Below are 15,365 nucleotides of genomic sequence, written 5' to 3'. Positions count from 1 at the left end.
GTCTACACTTGATCTCGGGACTCCTGACTCTGATCCTAGGCATTTTCCCATTGCCATGAGGCCTTTTTAGAGGTTTTCCAAAAAAAAGCTTGGGAAATCTGACTGTGACCAGGAGGCTTGTACTGCTTTACGAGGACTGGGAGCTAAACCTGAAATGCGTCCATATTGATCGGATTTTGCAAATACTGCCTCAGACCAAACCCCGGGCCTTGGGCCTCCCGACCCCGTGCCTGACTCCTAGTGTTTCCCTGGAGCCAGGGCCTGGGGTAGTTTCTGTCCATCTCCAGCATTTCTAGAAAGGAACTTGTGTGAAAAGCTCTAAAAACAGTCGAAGAAATCTTTGGGGGCAAATAAAGGTTCAATCACCACATTTATGCATTGCTGTAACATCTGTATTTGCTCTGAAATACCCAGTAAAGAAAAAACAACTAAGTACAGATTCATTAGAGGAAAACACGGAGGAAAAATAAATTTAATATCCAACATGCAAATCAACTTTCAACAGAAATGCAAAACCATAAAGCACAGCTCACAGCCAACCGAACGCTGCTCAGAAATGGTTTCTGTACGTGGAAGACGGTGAACCCAGAAGCTGCTTGTGTTTATGTAAATACCACCGACAATTAGATCTTGACGTGTTCAATTATGCCATCGTGGTGTTTCTGCTAAAATATATTTTGTAGAAATCACTTTAGTTAAGCCTCAAAGTCGTGAAAAATCTCAACAGGCTTTCTTTGCAGTTTGATTGTTCTCCCACGGAGAGTCCACTTGGAACCCGTGAGCGAGCGCTATGTACACCTCACCCACCCGGCCTTCTGACCGGATGCTTCCAGCTGCTCGGCGGGGTGGTTGGAGCGCCACCGTGACCTCTCCTCTCCTGAGCTCAAGGCCTGGGGCCGCAAAAATCAAGGTGCCTGCTTGCGTTGGGGACGGTAGAAAACTGTAAACACAAACTCTCTGCACATCTGCAGCTTCCTCTGCTGCGGGGGGGGGGGGGGGGGGGGGGTGTTTTACCCGTGATGGAGCCCCAAATCCAACACCGGGCCACTCGGTGACTTGGCTCCTGTGGTTGGGCATCCAAGGGGTTCTCCAGGCCCTTCGAGGCAGAGGCTTAGGGAAAGGGCCGTGGGTGCACCCCCTGGTCCTGGGACCTAGAAGCCCGTGCCTCCCCTCCTGCAGGAGCTGCTGCCGCCACTTCTGAAGGCCGCACAGGCTCACTGCCCTCCGGGAACCTGCGTCCTGTCGGGGTGGTGATGTGTCTTTAGAGAATCCTGCTTTCTGGTTACAAAGTGAGAAGCAGCCCGAACAGAAGAAATCCATGTCATGTCAACAGATACTTGGCTTTAGAGACTGGATATGAAACTACACTGTAGCTCAATCACAAAACCGACCAGCGTGCCTGCCAGAGTGAGACCCACCCGGGCTCCTGGAAACCCTGGCCTCTTGCACATGTGACATCTCTATGGGATCTTGGCCAAGGACTTCATGCCTCCACGAGGTGACGGGGTCAGATGCATTCCTCCAAGGCAGTCGTTCGAACTTACCAACCGCACGCGGCCTGCCTCCTGAGATGTCTTAGTGGGAAGGTTGGTTCTTACTGGACTTTTCAAGTCTACTGACTGACACTGTGTGATTCAAACAGCAACTTCCAGTTTACTTCTAGCTCAATTCTTTAAAAAAGCCCTCCCACCAGGCACAGGCCTTCGCGTCGCTGACCGCGTCTCCGAGGAGAATGGATGCCTGATCTGATGATCTGTTCACAGTCCTTGCAGAGTGGGACTCTCCGAAAGCCCAGCCATGGGCTGCCCAGGTGGCTCCGTGGTTGAGTGCCTGCCTTTGGCTCAGGTCATCGTCCTGGGGTGGGTCCTGGGATCGAGTCCCACATCGGGCTCCTTGCATGGAGCCTGCTTCTCCCTCTGCCCATGTCTGCCTCTTTCTGTGTCTCTTATGAATAAATAAATAAAATCTTTAAAAAAAAAAAAAAAAAAAACAGAAAGCCCGGCCATTTCCAGGTCGACTGGGTGGCGGGGTATTTCGTTCCCTGTTGACTCCTTCCCTGTCACTGATACATAGATGCCATTCTTCTGAGCTACTGGGCCTCCAATGTCTCTATAGGCAACTGGAAGTCCCCCGCCCCGCAAGACATCGGTGTGTGAGACCAGATGCCCCGTCAGCCTGCACGCGCTGGGAGGTGGACGAGAGGCCACACACCACCCATCAGACACTGGGACCGTGATGTTTTTCGTAAAAAGGGAGCTTGCTTTCTTATTTGTGTCCTAAAAAGTGACACCGTGGTTTCTTGACAGAAAAATTGTACTTGGATTCCAGTTCCCACTGAAGAAATGTGCGCGTGCTTTGGCCATCCCTGCATTACACGAGAGACAGGCACATTTCCAGAAAAACTGAAGATGGCCCGACGAGAAGAGAATGGTGTAGCAACGGCAGGACCCACCAGGAGCCCAGGGCGCTGTTTTTCTCTTAGTTACTGACGTCCTTTGTTACTCTGGAACAATAAACCTGGGGGGGCGGGGAACAGCTCACCGCCTAGTGACCAGGTGCCTCTCAGAAGAGCACGTTTGCTATTCAGTCTCAGGAGTGCCCTCCGGGAGAGAAAGACCAAGAAGGGTGGACTCCACCGCAGGTGGCCACTTGTCGCAGGGCAGCAGGGTCATGGCCCCTCAGGCAGGACTCCTGCCGTCGCTCGGGGAGGAGGACAGCATCCGTGGGGAGAGCAGAGCCGGCGCACCACTGCTGCCTGTGCGTGCCCCGCAGCCACGCCATCGTGTGCACCTGTTACAACCGGGGCTCATCCCTCAAATACCACCGTTGCACACGTTTCTAAGACCCGCAAAGCACATGCGCACGAGACTGCACCCGGCCCTGTTACCCTGTGACTTGTCATTTGACAGAGGAGGGGTGTGACGTGCACAGGGCACGCGGGGGACCCTCTCACGCTCCCCAGCCTCTGGGAACAGAGGGAGGGCCGCCGTCCTTCTGTGTTTCAACTGCCTCATCCTTCCATGGAAGATACACCGGGACCGTATTTCTCCCAAGACCTGAGTTCCAGAATCTTCAGACCCCAGATGACCAGGGAGAAAGAACACCTGAAGCAGCAGCTGTATTTTAGCCACCCTGGACGCAGGCCGGGCGCCAGCCCTGGGCTGCCCTGCAGGACACCCTTGGACACGGGGCCATGCTCAGGGACCTGAGGCTCTGCTCCATCGCTTTGCGGGGAGGCCGGACTCTGCGCAGTCCTAAAACACTGCTCTGGAAGGTGACCTTGTGCAGACAGCTGGGGTACAGCCGAGCACGAGCTGGGGCTGCCAAAGGACGTGAGAATGCTCCAGCCCAGCCCTCCCGCATGGGTGATGGGGCCGGGGATGCAGCCACAGAGGCCGTCCCCGGCCCGAGCTACGCTCAACGGCTGCCTGACCCAGTCATGCACTGGAGCCCTGGAAACATCGTGAGGTAGGTGGTATCAGCCCCATTTTACAGGTGGGCCAACTGAGGCAGAATGAAATGCAATAGCTTGCTTTAATAACAGCGTACAAAATCTAGAGAAAGCCCCAAAGTAGCCCCCGACCCCGGAGCCTGGCGCAAACCCTCGGAGCGCGCAGGATAAAACAGAAGGGAGAGCGAGCCCCTCCAATCCCCGTCCCCTGCGGAGAGGACCTCCGTGCACCACAGGAGACCCTCAGACAGCACAGGAGACCCTCAGACAGTCCTGGGACTTCTGACAAAACAACGTAGCAACAGAGGCCCAGCTGACAGTTTATTCCCAGGGGGCGGGGGGGCTGCTCCACTCTCGCTCTCAGGAAGGCTCGTGGTTCTGAGCACGATGTGTCCTCTGTCACAGGCGGGACCCTGCGGCCGGAACGAAGCCCCTGGAGGTCAGCGCCTCTGCCTCAGCGAGCTGGTCTGAGAAATGGGACCAGCGCCCCGAGTCAAAGGAAGCCAGCTCCTGGGAACCCCTGTCCCCTCCCCAGAGCCCCCGCGCCGAGAACGGCAGTTCTACCTCAAATCTTCCCCGGCTGAGGCCGGGTCCCCCCCGCCTGCCACCTGTCCCGGGTGGCCGCCAAGCTGTCCCACCCGCTGCAGGGTCCGAGTTCTGGGCTCAGGCCGCCGGGGCGCAGAGCAGGCTGTCTCTGGGTTGCTGTGTGTGTCGGTGGTGCTCTTTGGCTGGAAGCAAAGGCCATTCTGGCGGGATCGGGGCCGGTCTGCCCAGCTCGTGGCCCTTCTGGAGCCGGGCAGGGGTGAGGTATTCCCAGCCCAGGGCCAACCCTCCATCTCCCCACGGCGCCCCATTTGTAACCAAGCAGTAAACAAGGGAGGGCGGACTCGTGGGACCGATGCGGGCGCTGAAGGTCTCCGTTCAGCATTGCCAAGTCTCCAGCCAGCTTGCCTCGGGGAAGGGTTGACAATCGGACATAGGGCGCCACGGCCACGCGGGTCTGCAAGGCGGGTGGGCCTGGGCCCAGCCCGGACGCCCGCTGCTCCTCCATATTCCAGCCTCTGGGCGTCTCGGGGCCCCTCTGGGTGCAGGGGGCTCTCGGGACAGGAGCCGGGGGGGGGGTGCGGGCGGCGGGCAGGAGCGGAGCCAGCGGAGGAGGACAGAGAGGCACTTCAGTTTGGGCTGGTGTTCCTGGGGTCGGCCCTGGCCCGGGAGGGGAGCGGCCCCGCCTGGCTCCGGCTCCGGCTCCGGCGCGGGGCTGTCACAGAAGACGCCGGTAGCGGTGGACGGGTAGGCACTTGGCAGCACGCCAGGGCCGGGCAGGGCTGGGGCTCTGCGCAGGCTCTGCACACGGCTAGGTCATCAGGATGGGCTTCTGCCGCACTTCCAGGATGTCTAGGGCGGCGGGAGGGCAGCGGAGGTGAGGACCTGGCCCCCACAGGGCCTAGTACTGCCCGCGTCTCCACCAAGCCCTGACGCCGTTGTCACCCCCACCTGTGGACGGGGCGGCCCTGCCACTGCTGTCACCCCCACCTGCGGACGGGGAGGCCCTGCTGCTGCTGTCACCCCCACCTGCAGACAGGGTGGCCCTGCTGCTGCTGTCACCCCCACCTGCAGATGGGGGGTGGCCCCAGGGCCACTGCACAGCCCAGCCAAAGCAGGGGAAGTGGAGCTCCAGCGCGGGCTGGCCTGACTCCGGAGCCACTGCCCGGCACTGCATGCACACCCCGGTCAGTGAGAACCCCGAGAGCTTCGCCTCCACGCCCCCCAACCCAAGCCAGGGGTCTGCAGCCCCTCACGTGGACAGGCGGGCCCCTTGAGCTGCGAGATGGGGCCCTGGTTCCCCAGAGCCTCATCCCTGGTCCTGAAGGTGGGGACCAAGAGCCCTCCGCGGGTGTCCGCCAGGCTCCAGCCGGGCGAAAGGGGCTCGTCTCCCTCACCCGCATTACCTGTTAAAATCCGATGCAGCGGCAAAGTGACGTAGGTCAAGTGTGCATAGAGAAGGAAATTTCCATCTGCTCTGTTCAGCTTCAGCCAGGACCCGACAAGGGACCGCCCCGTGCCAGACAGGGACCGAGAGCGCAGGTTGGTGGCGTTGTGCAGATCCGCTGCAAGGGAGAGGACTGGGTCAGGGTGTTCTCCTGGGAGGACCGAGAACACCTCCCACCCCAGACCCCCCATGGGCCCTCTGCTGGCAGCCCCTCCACACCCCTGCCCCATCCCCGGCCTGTGACCCCCCCTCCCTCCTGCCTATCCAGCCCTGCCCCTCCAGCTGTCCCTGCCCCCTCTTCCTTGCCCTGGAGGGTCTCTTCCTTGGGGCCTGGTTGTTGCCACAGTTACTTCTCTGCTCCCTGTAACTCTGTCTCTCACTGGGCACCACGGTGAGCAGGGCCCGGGGCAAGGCAGGGAGGACCCATCACCGTGACCCCCTCTTATGGGTCAGCCAGGGAGCAGGCTGGGGGTTCTCAGCCCCTTCCTACTGGTCTGGAATGGAGCCCCAGTGGGGAAGGCACTCGCCCGAGTGCACACAAGAGCAGGTCAGGGCCAGGGCCGTCTGTCTCTGGGCCCCGGTGCTCAGATGAAGGACGGTGTGTCCTCCGTTCCAGGCCACGGTCCCAGCTCCGGCCAGGGCCTGTCCGTGCTGTCGCCGTCCCCTCAGCCCCGTGGCACACACACGTGGCACCCAGAGCCCAGTGTCCACACCTTGTCTCTGCCGGCAGCCCCCCTCCTACAGTCCCTTCTCCACAGGGACGGCTGAGTGGTATTTACATGCCCAGATCTGATTTTGTCACTCCCTTGCTTAGACGCCCCCCTCCCCCAAGGCTTCCTGCTGCTCAGATGCAGGTGCCTCCCGCCCTCACCACCTCACCAGCTGCAGGGCGGGCACCGTGCAGGGAGGAGCGGTGGGTTTGCTGGGAGGGCCTGCAGGGCAGGTGTGGGCTAGCCTGGGACCCCCAACCCCAGCTCCAGGCCGAGAGGCCCCAGGGACCACCAGCCGGAGGGCGCCCAGCAGGAGCCCAAGCAGCAGCCTCACGTCCTGAAAGGCAGCAATGAACCAGAGAGCTCATCTCCCACCAGGCGAGGATTTCTGGAACCCTCTGCGTGGAGCGGTTGGACCATCAAGGCCGGGAGACGTCTGCAAGCCTCCTATGCTGATAGCTGAGCTCACAGATCAGGGCCCCTCGAGGCCAGGATGTCCGTCTGCCCGACCACGGCTCCACCCTCAGGCCCTGCGGGCACCCAGCACCCAGTGGCTCACCCCCACCGTTGTCCTCGCGGAAGAACTCCTCGCTGTCGTTGGCCGAGTGAGACTTCTTCATCTCGGCGATCCGGTTGCGGGGCACCTTCCTCTTGAGAGAAGGGGAGAAGAAGGCGGGCCGGTTGTTGCGCTCCGGGGTGGGCGGCGTGCTGAAGGAGGTCACCTGCGGACAAGCAGCCGTAGTCACCAGCACAGCCCACCTACGCCGGGACCCCGATGCCACCCACTGGGGGCAGCCTCCCTGGGGCTGGGGGCCAGCAGGGGCCAGTGCCAGCCTGGGGCAGAGGTGATGGGCTTGCCAGCAGGTGCCCTCCGGGGGCCCCAGCTGCGGCCCCACCACAGCCCCCGCGTCCACAGAAGCCTCCCAACCACCGCACCAGACGGGAACTGGTGGGAAGCCCATCGGACCAACAGGGAAGGAACCACAGCTGGGACTGCAACCTTGACCTGCCCAAGGTCGTCACCCACAGGAGGGGGCAAAACCGGGATCCAGCCCAGGTCCTCTGCCTCCCCCGCCATGCTCCTCACCCAGGCTCCCCCCATGGCTGAGATGCCCCTGCCCACCCAGCACCCTCTCAGGGAAGTGCAATGGCGAAGCGGCCCCTCCTCTCTCGTAACCACACTGTTCACCAAAGGTTCTGCACAGCCACGCAGGGTCAGGCAGGAGTAGCACGAGGGACAGACAGGCACACGACACCGCACCCTGCCCTCAAGGAGCTCACAGTCTGCTGTGGGGCGACAGACGCGCAGAGTGACAAGCACAGACTGAAGGCCGGTGGCCAAGACAGAGAAAGGGAAGCACGGGGTACAGGGGAGCACAGAGCCAAAGGGGTCCACAGCCCGGGAACTCAGGGAAGGCTTCCTGGAGGAGATGCCGCTTGAGCTGGGTCTTGAAGGACGAGTAGGAGTTCGCCAGGTGAAGAAGGGGGGGAAGGGCGTTCCAGGCGGAGGGAACTTGGCCCCTCTCCTCCCTCCTCCCCATGCAAACAAGAATCTGAGGACAAGGCGAGCTGGGACTGGACTTCACGAGCCCTGTCAGCCTCCTCGTCACGGCTTCCGACATCCACCAGAGTCCCGGCGGCCGCTGGGCTCCTGACGGTCCTCCCACAAGCCAGGGAAGGTTTTTAGAAGATAGAAAAAAAACAAAACACCAGAAACCACAATACACACAGAGTCTGCATTTGTCATGAGCTGGTGACACGTGACCCCTCTGGAAAAGGGGGGACAAGCGACAGTAAACATGGAGGGGGGGGTGGTGGCGAGGGCCCGAGCAGCCCCGACAGGAGGAGGCCAGGCCCCGACACTGGCAGCTGCGTGACCCCGGCGGGTCCCTTCCCCTGACCCCGGGCCTCCCTGCGCCCTGAGCAGGGCACCCGGCTCCTTCACCCCCAACTCCACCCAGAGAGGGCGGGATGATCACCCCCGCCGGGCAGATGGGAAGAGCCAGCCCAGGCAGGACTGCTCATGTGTCTGCCATCGTTCTGCAGACATCGTTCCCTCCAGCCTGGAGCCCAGGCCACATCTTCACCGGGACTTCCACATACACATTCTGCGGGGCCTCGGTGAGCAACTGAGGCCAGGGAGGAGAAGGAGACTCCCTTCCTCGGAAATCTATAAGCAGCCACGACTTGGAAGACGAGAGAGGCCCCTGCTCGGAACCCTCGCCCACGTCTCTGCAAAAAGGTTGCACTGATCGCTTTTACTCAATCGCATTCATTGCAGAAGGAACAAAACCACAAAGGACATAAAGAAGAGGAAGGAGCGTGCTAGGGGACTACCTGCGGGGAGGCGGGGCTCACAGTTTTACACAACTGAGTCTAGCACACACCTGCTGCCTCGCCTGGGGCACATCAGCACTGCGGCGTGCGCATTACATCGTTCATAGCCTCTCCCCCAGCCCATCACAGCCCAGGGGGGCAAGTGGCCAGGGAAGCACCCTGAGGGGTACACCCACGCCAGGTGCTGGGTGCTAGCAGCCCCCCGGGCCTCCCAACACGGTGCTCCCCGTCTCTGGAGAACACAGGCTGACGCTTGTCCCAGGTCACACAAGCGGCAGCACCCAGACTCCCGCCTGCACGGCCTCACCCCCAGGCTCTTTCCTGTGGACAGATGGCCTGGCCAAGGCTGCTTCCCTGCCCCCAGCGTCCCCGCTCACCTGTCCCCTCCTGAGACCCCCAGGTCTGAGCAGCCCCTGGGCCGAGCCAAGCAGGGCAAAGCAGCCAGCGGGCTAGACACTTCTTCCCCTGGGAATAAAGCTGCCACTGACCTCAGCATCCCACCCCGGGGAAGGATGGTGGCCTAGAAGGAGCAGAGCTCAGAGGCTCGGGGCTGTCACACGACAGCCGTGGGACCTGGGGCAGCGCCGCTGAACCCAGGCAGCTTGGGTTTCCAGGTCAGCACACAGGAACGTCCTAGTCTCCCCATGGGGCTGCTGCGGGGACACCTTGTAAACCAGTGGGCCGGGCAGAGGGAAGAGCCAGGAAGGACCTCGTGTCTTCTCGCTGACCTCACAGGGCAGGAGGGGAGGCTAGCTCGTCGTCATCCCCGGGGCATGCCCAGGGAAGGCCGGACGTGTGTGCACTGTGCTCGGCCTACAGGCCCCCCGAGGAAGGTGCCAGGACCAGTGCGGGCTCCCCTTGGGCTCTGTGCAGCTGCGGCGGCAGCTCTGGGAAGCAGAAAGAGCCCCGGCCCTCGCAGACCTGCTGTGTGACCTTGGGCAAGTCACTGCCCTCTCTGAACCTTAGCCTCTCTCCAGAGGGTGGGGATGACGACACCTACCTCACGGGGGGACTGTAAGGATCAAGGAGGCGGTGGGAGGCGGATCCGAGGGACAGAGGCCCCTCCCCGAGCTGCACAGCCCTTACCCGCTCATGCATGGGTGAGGCCGGGCTGGAATCCTCTTCGGTCCCGCAGGGGGACGTGTCACCAGTAGACACACGGCTGACTGCCATCTCAGCGTGACCCTTGCCCTGCGGCCCCTTCATGCGCACAAACTCCATGTTGTTGTACTTGTAGAAGCCAAACGACATCTTCTGTGCCATGCGGGCGGCCACGCTCACCTGCGGGCAGGTGTCACATGGCCAGGGTCAGCACACGTAGGGCTGGCCTCTGCCTGGGTACATGAGTCGCTAGGGCTGCCCATGTCCCTCGGAGGGAGCAGACCTCGTTGACCGGGGCAGGGGCACCCCCAGGAGGCAGGGTAGTGCTGGGATGCCTAGGGCTCCGGAGGACGCTCCTCCCACTGCCCAATGATCCCCGCCTCCAGGCCCAGCAGCAGGCTGGGGACAGAGCCTGGCCCAGAGGAGCCCGAGGCCACCCCCACCCCTGTCCTCTCCTGGGAGGGGCCAGGGTCAGGAGGGTGCTGGGTGCAGGAGAGCGGTTCCTCCCCCTTCCCACCGCCAGGGTCAGTTTCGGGGGTGCTTGCTCAGGCTGGGGCCTCCTGTCCCTCAGGTCAGGTGTGCCCAGACGAGCGAGATCACATGTAGGGCAGGCCCAGGGGCCGCAGGTGCTCTGGGGATGGGGGGTTGCGGCATGGAGCTGGGCAAGGACAGAGGGGCCGTGGGGGGCCCAGCCTTGCGCTTACTCGGTTGTCGTACACCTTCTTCAGTGCCTCGTAGCGGATGGAGCCCTGAAAAATGACTCCCTGGAACATGTTGGTTTTGTCACTGGCCACCAGCTCCACACAGACCATCTCTCCTTCCCCCACCGTCATGTCGCTGAACACCTGGGAAGGGGAACAAGGGGGAAACGGGGAAAGTGTCAGCGACCCAGCACCCAAATGGCAGCCAGGCTCCCAGGCTCCACGTCCTGCCACCTACCAGGGTCACCTACCAAGTCACCACTCCAGAGCCTGGCGTTCAGACCCAAATACAAGGTCCCGCAGATTTGGGTTCAAATCTCGGCTCTGCCATGACCGGGCTGTGCCAGCCTGGGGATGGCACTCAGTCCCCTGAGCCTAACGTGCTTCGAAGCACCATCAAATCGAGAGGAGACCCTGAAACACAGGCTCCCTTGTTTGTGAGTCTTCCCTGGGGTCGTGACAGCCTCTAGGTGGGGACAAGCACCACTAGGGGGATCTCAGAGAGCAGCCAGGCAGGAGCTGGCAGGGGGTGGGGGGAGGGTGCCCCACGTTGCTGTTGCTGGGGTGAGTCACTTTCTGCGGTGAGTCCCATTTTCCCAGCCTGAAAACAGAAGCTTGGCCAAGAAACTTCCACAGCCCCACCCCCAACACCCCAGCATCCCATGGCGTGGAGGCACTTGTTTGGAGTTTAATGGCCATACTAATGACTCCTCCTGCCCAGGCAGCACTTTTTATAGGAATTTATGACACACTCTCCTGTTCACGAGCTCATGTGATCTTCGACCCGGATGGGTAAGTAGGACACATGATCATGACGCTCGTTTTACAGATGAGAAAACAGGCTCAGAGCTAGGGAACACCATTGGCCCCAGCCCAGCACCAGGAAGAGTGGGAGACACGAGGGTAGGAGTTGGGAGCACCCCATTCCCCCCAGCCCTCGCCAGTCTGCAAGGGTGTGAGGCCAGAGGGGGGCCAGGTTCTCGCACCCCCGAGGAGGGTCCTCGGGAACACACAGCTGGGCACGAGCTGCTCACCTCCTCAAAGCTGTCGATCATGAAGAAGATGTTAGGGTAGCTGATCTTGGACTCTTCCCCCTTGCTGTCCATGGGGTGTTTACTGGGGGACGCAAACACTTGCTGAAAGGAAGATAGATTGGAAAGACTGAATGAGGCCCTACCCTGCACCCAGGCCCACAGCGACTCTAGGGACAGGTCACGGTGCTCCCACTGCTCAGAGCCAGGCCAGAGCCTCAGGGAACCGCTCAGCAAGGAGCTGCTTGGGATGACCTGGTTCAGTGCTCCCTGCAGGCGACACAGGACCCCACGAGTAGGATGGGCTTCTGCTCAGACTGGCACCTCAAGGCAGGGAAGTGAGGAGGAGGAGGGTGGGGAGGAGGAGGGGGATGGGAGGGATTGAGGAGGAGGAGGGGGAAGGAGGAGGAGGAAGAGGCAGGAAGGGGAGGAGGGGGGGAAGAGGCAGGAAGGGAGCGGAGGAGGGAGGGAGGAGGAGGAGGGAAGGAGGAGGAGGAGGGAGGGAGGAGGAGGAGGAAGGAGCGAGGAAGCAGGAGGGAGCGGAGGAAGCAGGAGGGGAGGGGGCAATTGTCTCCCTCACCAAAACTCTGAGCAGCCACACAGGTGGCATTTCTGGGCTGAGCTAGCCGGAAGGAGGACCCACACTTACCTGGGATTTCTTCTTATGGATGTGGATGTCCCCGCCATCAGCGCGCGTGCACACGGCACATGTCACCATGTAATCCAGCTGGAAGAGAGCGCACAGGAGGGGGAGCGTGGAGAGGTCTGCAGTCCCTCGACCCCCCCACAGCCCTCCTCCCAGAGCCCTGCCCCCCACCCCCTTGCCCCTGTACCTTCTGCAGGATGAGATTCAGGCAGACGCTCTCCTCCCAGTCAATGTCAGGGTCACCGAGGCCCGGCAGCTTCTTGGAGTCCCGCCGGTACACCTCGACCTCCACCTCGGGCTCGGCCTCGGCCAGCTGGGAGGCCAGTGAGGGCACAGGTGAGATCCAGCACCAGACCCACCCCACTCCTCCAGGACGAGCAGGCGCTCACAGACATGCCCCAGCCTCACCTCTCCATCCCTGGCTGTGCCCCAAGGTGGTCCCTCGGCTGTAGCAGGCCCTGGGGATCCCACCTCCGCCCCAGTCCCACCCCCCCCAACCAAACTTCCTTTCACCCCGCCTACCCAGAGGCAGAGGCAGGGGGCCCATCCACCCTGTGGGGCCCAGCACAGAAAGCCCTGGGTTGCTATGGTGACCGGGTACCAGCACTGCAGGCTGGGGAGGGGGTAGGCAGGGGAGGGGAGGGCAGGGGAGGGGGCGGAAGCGGCCCTGGCTTGCCGCAGAGAGCCCACAGTGCGCAGGCGCCACAGCCCCCTCCCCCCGCACCTGCTCTGGGCACAGAGGCTGCCGAAGGCTGTCCCCTCGGTCCCTGACAACGTGTCCCTCCCTGCGCACCCTGCACCCATCAGGCCTGTGGGCTCTCCCCACATGGCTGCCCAGCCCCGGCCCCCGCCCCCAGACACACAGACCCCCACAGTCCTCCCAGAGGGGCTGCGTCACAGAGCGCCCTGCACCGCCCCCAGTGGGGATGTCCTGCCACCACAGGGCCCTCCCGCTGTCCTAGAGCATGAGGCCTGCGTCCCAGCTTCCTCTGTGGGGTCTTCCCCACGACCATTACTGAGCTCCTGTGTGTCACGGGCTATGCTGTCTGTCTGTCCGCACAGATGACAGGCTCCCCAGGACAAGGCAGGCTCCCCGAGGACAGGGCAGGCTCCCCAAGGACAGGGCCTGCCCGAGTCATTCCTGCAGGAGGGGAGTCTGCACAGAGCTCACTGCCGTGTTCAGTGGAACATTCTAGTGTGTGAATAGCTGGGCTGCCACACGCTCCTGTGGACTCAGGCTCTCCTGACTGGCCTCAACACCCTGGAACCTTCCAGAAGTCTGCACACAGTCCCAGGACTCCTGCTCCAAATTGCTCAGTTCTGGATCCAGGGAATCTCTCTTCCCACCTGCTCACCTGGCCTCTCCCTTCTCCAGCCTGCCTTCTAGAGAATGTAAGGCTGGGCTGGGCTAAGACCATTCCTAACCGGGGCGGGGGTGGGTCCAGCTCTCCTGGCGCCAAAACTCAAGGTCCAGCTGAGTCTCAGATCCTTATTAGAGCCCCTAGTCTCAGCAGGCTGCCTTTGGGAAAAGATCAAAATTTTGCCCCCCCACCAAAAAAAAGAACCCAATGTCTGCAATGTCATCTCCAGCAGATGTGGACAGGTCAGCATGGTGCAGGCTGCAGGGCAGAAGCCACAGCCCTGCACCCCCTTCCCGACTGCCCCTGGGCAGAAGGGCTCCCAGTTCCAGTCTTCTGGCAGCCGAGCTGTAGCAGTAGAAGCCTGTGCCCTGGGGCCGTGCCGAGGTAGGAGAGAGACCCACAGTGGGGGTCACTGGCGGTGAGGTTCCCTAGGTGCCCACCACCTTCTGTGGGGAGATGCTTGTGGTCACACCATCCCACACATCTGGCCTCCTGGGTGTGTGCAATGGGAGGACCTCAACCTCACTGAGCACCTGCCCAGCCCCCTCCCAGGACAGGCTGAACCCCAGAGAAGGGCTGATTGGCCGGAGTCACCTGGCAAGTCGAGGGAGAGAAAGTTGGAAAAGCTGGTCTCCCAGCTGCACCCCCAGATAGGGAGGGCACGGTCACTCCCAGCTGCACCCCAGACAGGGAGGGCACAGTCACTCCCAGCTGCACCCCAGACAGGGAAGGCACGGTCACTCCCAGCTGCACCCCCAGACAGGGAGGGCACGGTCACTCCCAGCTGCACCCCCAGACAGGGTGGGCACGGTCACTCCCAGCTGCACCCCCAGACAGGGAGGGCACGGTCACTACCAGCTGCATCCCAGACAGGGCGGGCATGGTGACCAGGGACCGAGGAGCTCTGGGCCAGCCTCCCCAGGTGCTCAGCTCAGGGATCTCTCCACCAATACCTGCCCCTGCCCAATTCCACCAACTGGGGCCTTGTCTTCATCCCTCCCAGAGGGCACCCCCTGCCCATACTGAGTGCAGCCTGGGTCTCTGCCCACTGCCGAGGCTGCTCTGCCCAAGCCTCCACAGTCTCTGGTCACAGGTCCCATGGCCTGTCGCCCTTCTCATCCTGCCAGACTTGGCTCCTCAGGTCCCACGTCGTGGGACCTCCTCCTGGCACCCCCGCCGTGCCCCCTCTTCCTGGCACCCCCAACGGGCCAGCTGCTGTGTCTCCCGCTGGTCCCTCCAGGGTGAGGCTAGCTCAGAGTTCTGTCCTAGACTTCTGTCACACTCTGGTCTCCTTCCTCAGGAGCCCCAGGCACCATCCTGGGTCCAACGGTCCTGAAGCTCTGCCTCTGGCCCTGGCTCATCTGCGGAGTTTCAGACAGCAGCTCCACTGCGGAGGACGTCGTCGTCTGGCCGTCCCACAGGCACCTAGGTCTCAGCCCACCCAGCACTGAACTCTGTCCCCCTGTGACGGCCCGTCAGAGACCCGGCTGCGAGCTCAGGCCTTCCCTCTGGCCCGTACTCAGTCACCCGAGCCTGCTTCCTCGGCCTTGCGTGCCGCCCGCAGACCACTCCCCTACACCCTGCCGCCTCCCTTCTGCTCTAACCCCTCCAGTCCTTCCTCCACCGACCACCCGAGGGCTTGCTAAATGGAACTGTGGCCACCTCCCCTTCCTTCCTCACATTATCAGAGCTTCAGGGATCAATCCAAACTCCGAGGCTTGACCTTCAGCATCCACGTGATGTGGCCCATGCCTATCTTGTTTCCGCTCCCCTCCTTTCTACAGCCGGGCCACACGGTACCACCACCAGCCACCTGAATGCACAGGGCATGGGGCTTTTACACTGCTTCAGGCCCATAGTCTGGGCCATGGTCCCTTCGGCTAGGAAAGCCCTTTCTTCCTTAACGACTCACCTCACCCAAGTGGCCTCTGGTGACCACATCTCTCCCTTCCCGTCGCTGGATCTACCCTCCCGTACTGGCATTGCGATGCACTTCAGGGTCCCAGTGACCACACACAGTCCCCCAGCACCAGCTCA

General features: G+C 62.0%; 1 protein-coding gene across 4 annotated transcripts in view; it reads right to left on the bottom strand.

Moving 5' to 3' along the window:
* Positions 1–454: 454 nt before the first annotated feature.
* KIAA0930 (KIAA0930 ortholog) overlaps positions 455–15,365 on the bottom strand; it is a 39,681-nt gene continuing 24,770 nt past the window's right edge. For 3 of the 4 annotated variants that reach the window (XM_041754988.1, XM_041754990.1, XM_041754989.1), the window contains 8 exons: positions 12,155–12,280; positions 11,971–12,048; positions 11,325–11,426; positions 10,294–10,434; positions 9,575–9,769; positions 6,711–6,873; positions 5,401–5,559; positions 455–4,846 (listed from right to left, as the gene is read on the bottom strand). In XM_041754988.1, coding sequence (XP_041610922.1) covers positions 4,806–4,846; positions 5,401–5,559; positions 6,711–6,873; positions 9,575–9,769; positions 10,294–10,434; positions 11,325–11,426; positions 11,971–12,048; positions 12,155–12,280 — 1,005 coding nt within the window. In that variant the 3' untranslated portion in view covers positions 455–4,805. The remainder of the gene's footprint in view (positions 4,847–5,400; positions 5,560–6,710; positions 6,874–9,574; positions 9,770–10,293; positions 10,435–11,324; positions 11,427–11,970; positions 12,049–12,154; positions 12,281–15,365) is intronic. The other variant, XR_005987788.1, reaches the window with a different exon arrangement.

Source organism: Vulpes lagopus, chromosome 5, assembly GCF_018345385.1.
Source record: "Vulpes lagopus strain Blue_001 chromosome 5, ASM1834538v1, whole genome shotgun sequence".
Lineage (NCBI taxonomy): Eukaryota > Metazoa > Chordata > Mammalia > Carnivora > Canidae > Vulpes > Vulpes lagopus.
The sequence above is the reverse complement of the archived record's forward strand: the minus strand, read 5'-3'. Positions and strand labels throughout refer to the sequence as shown.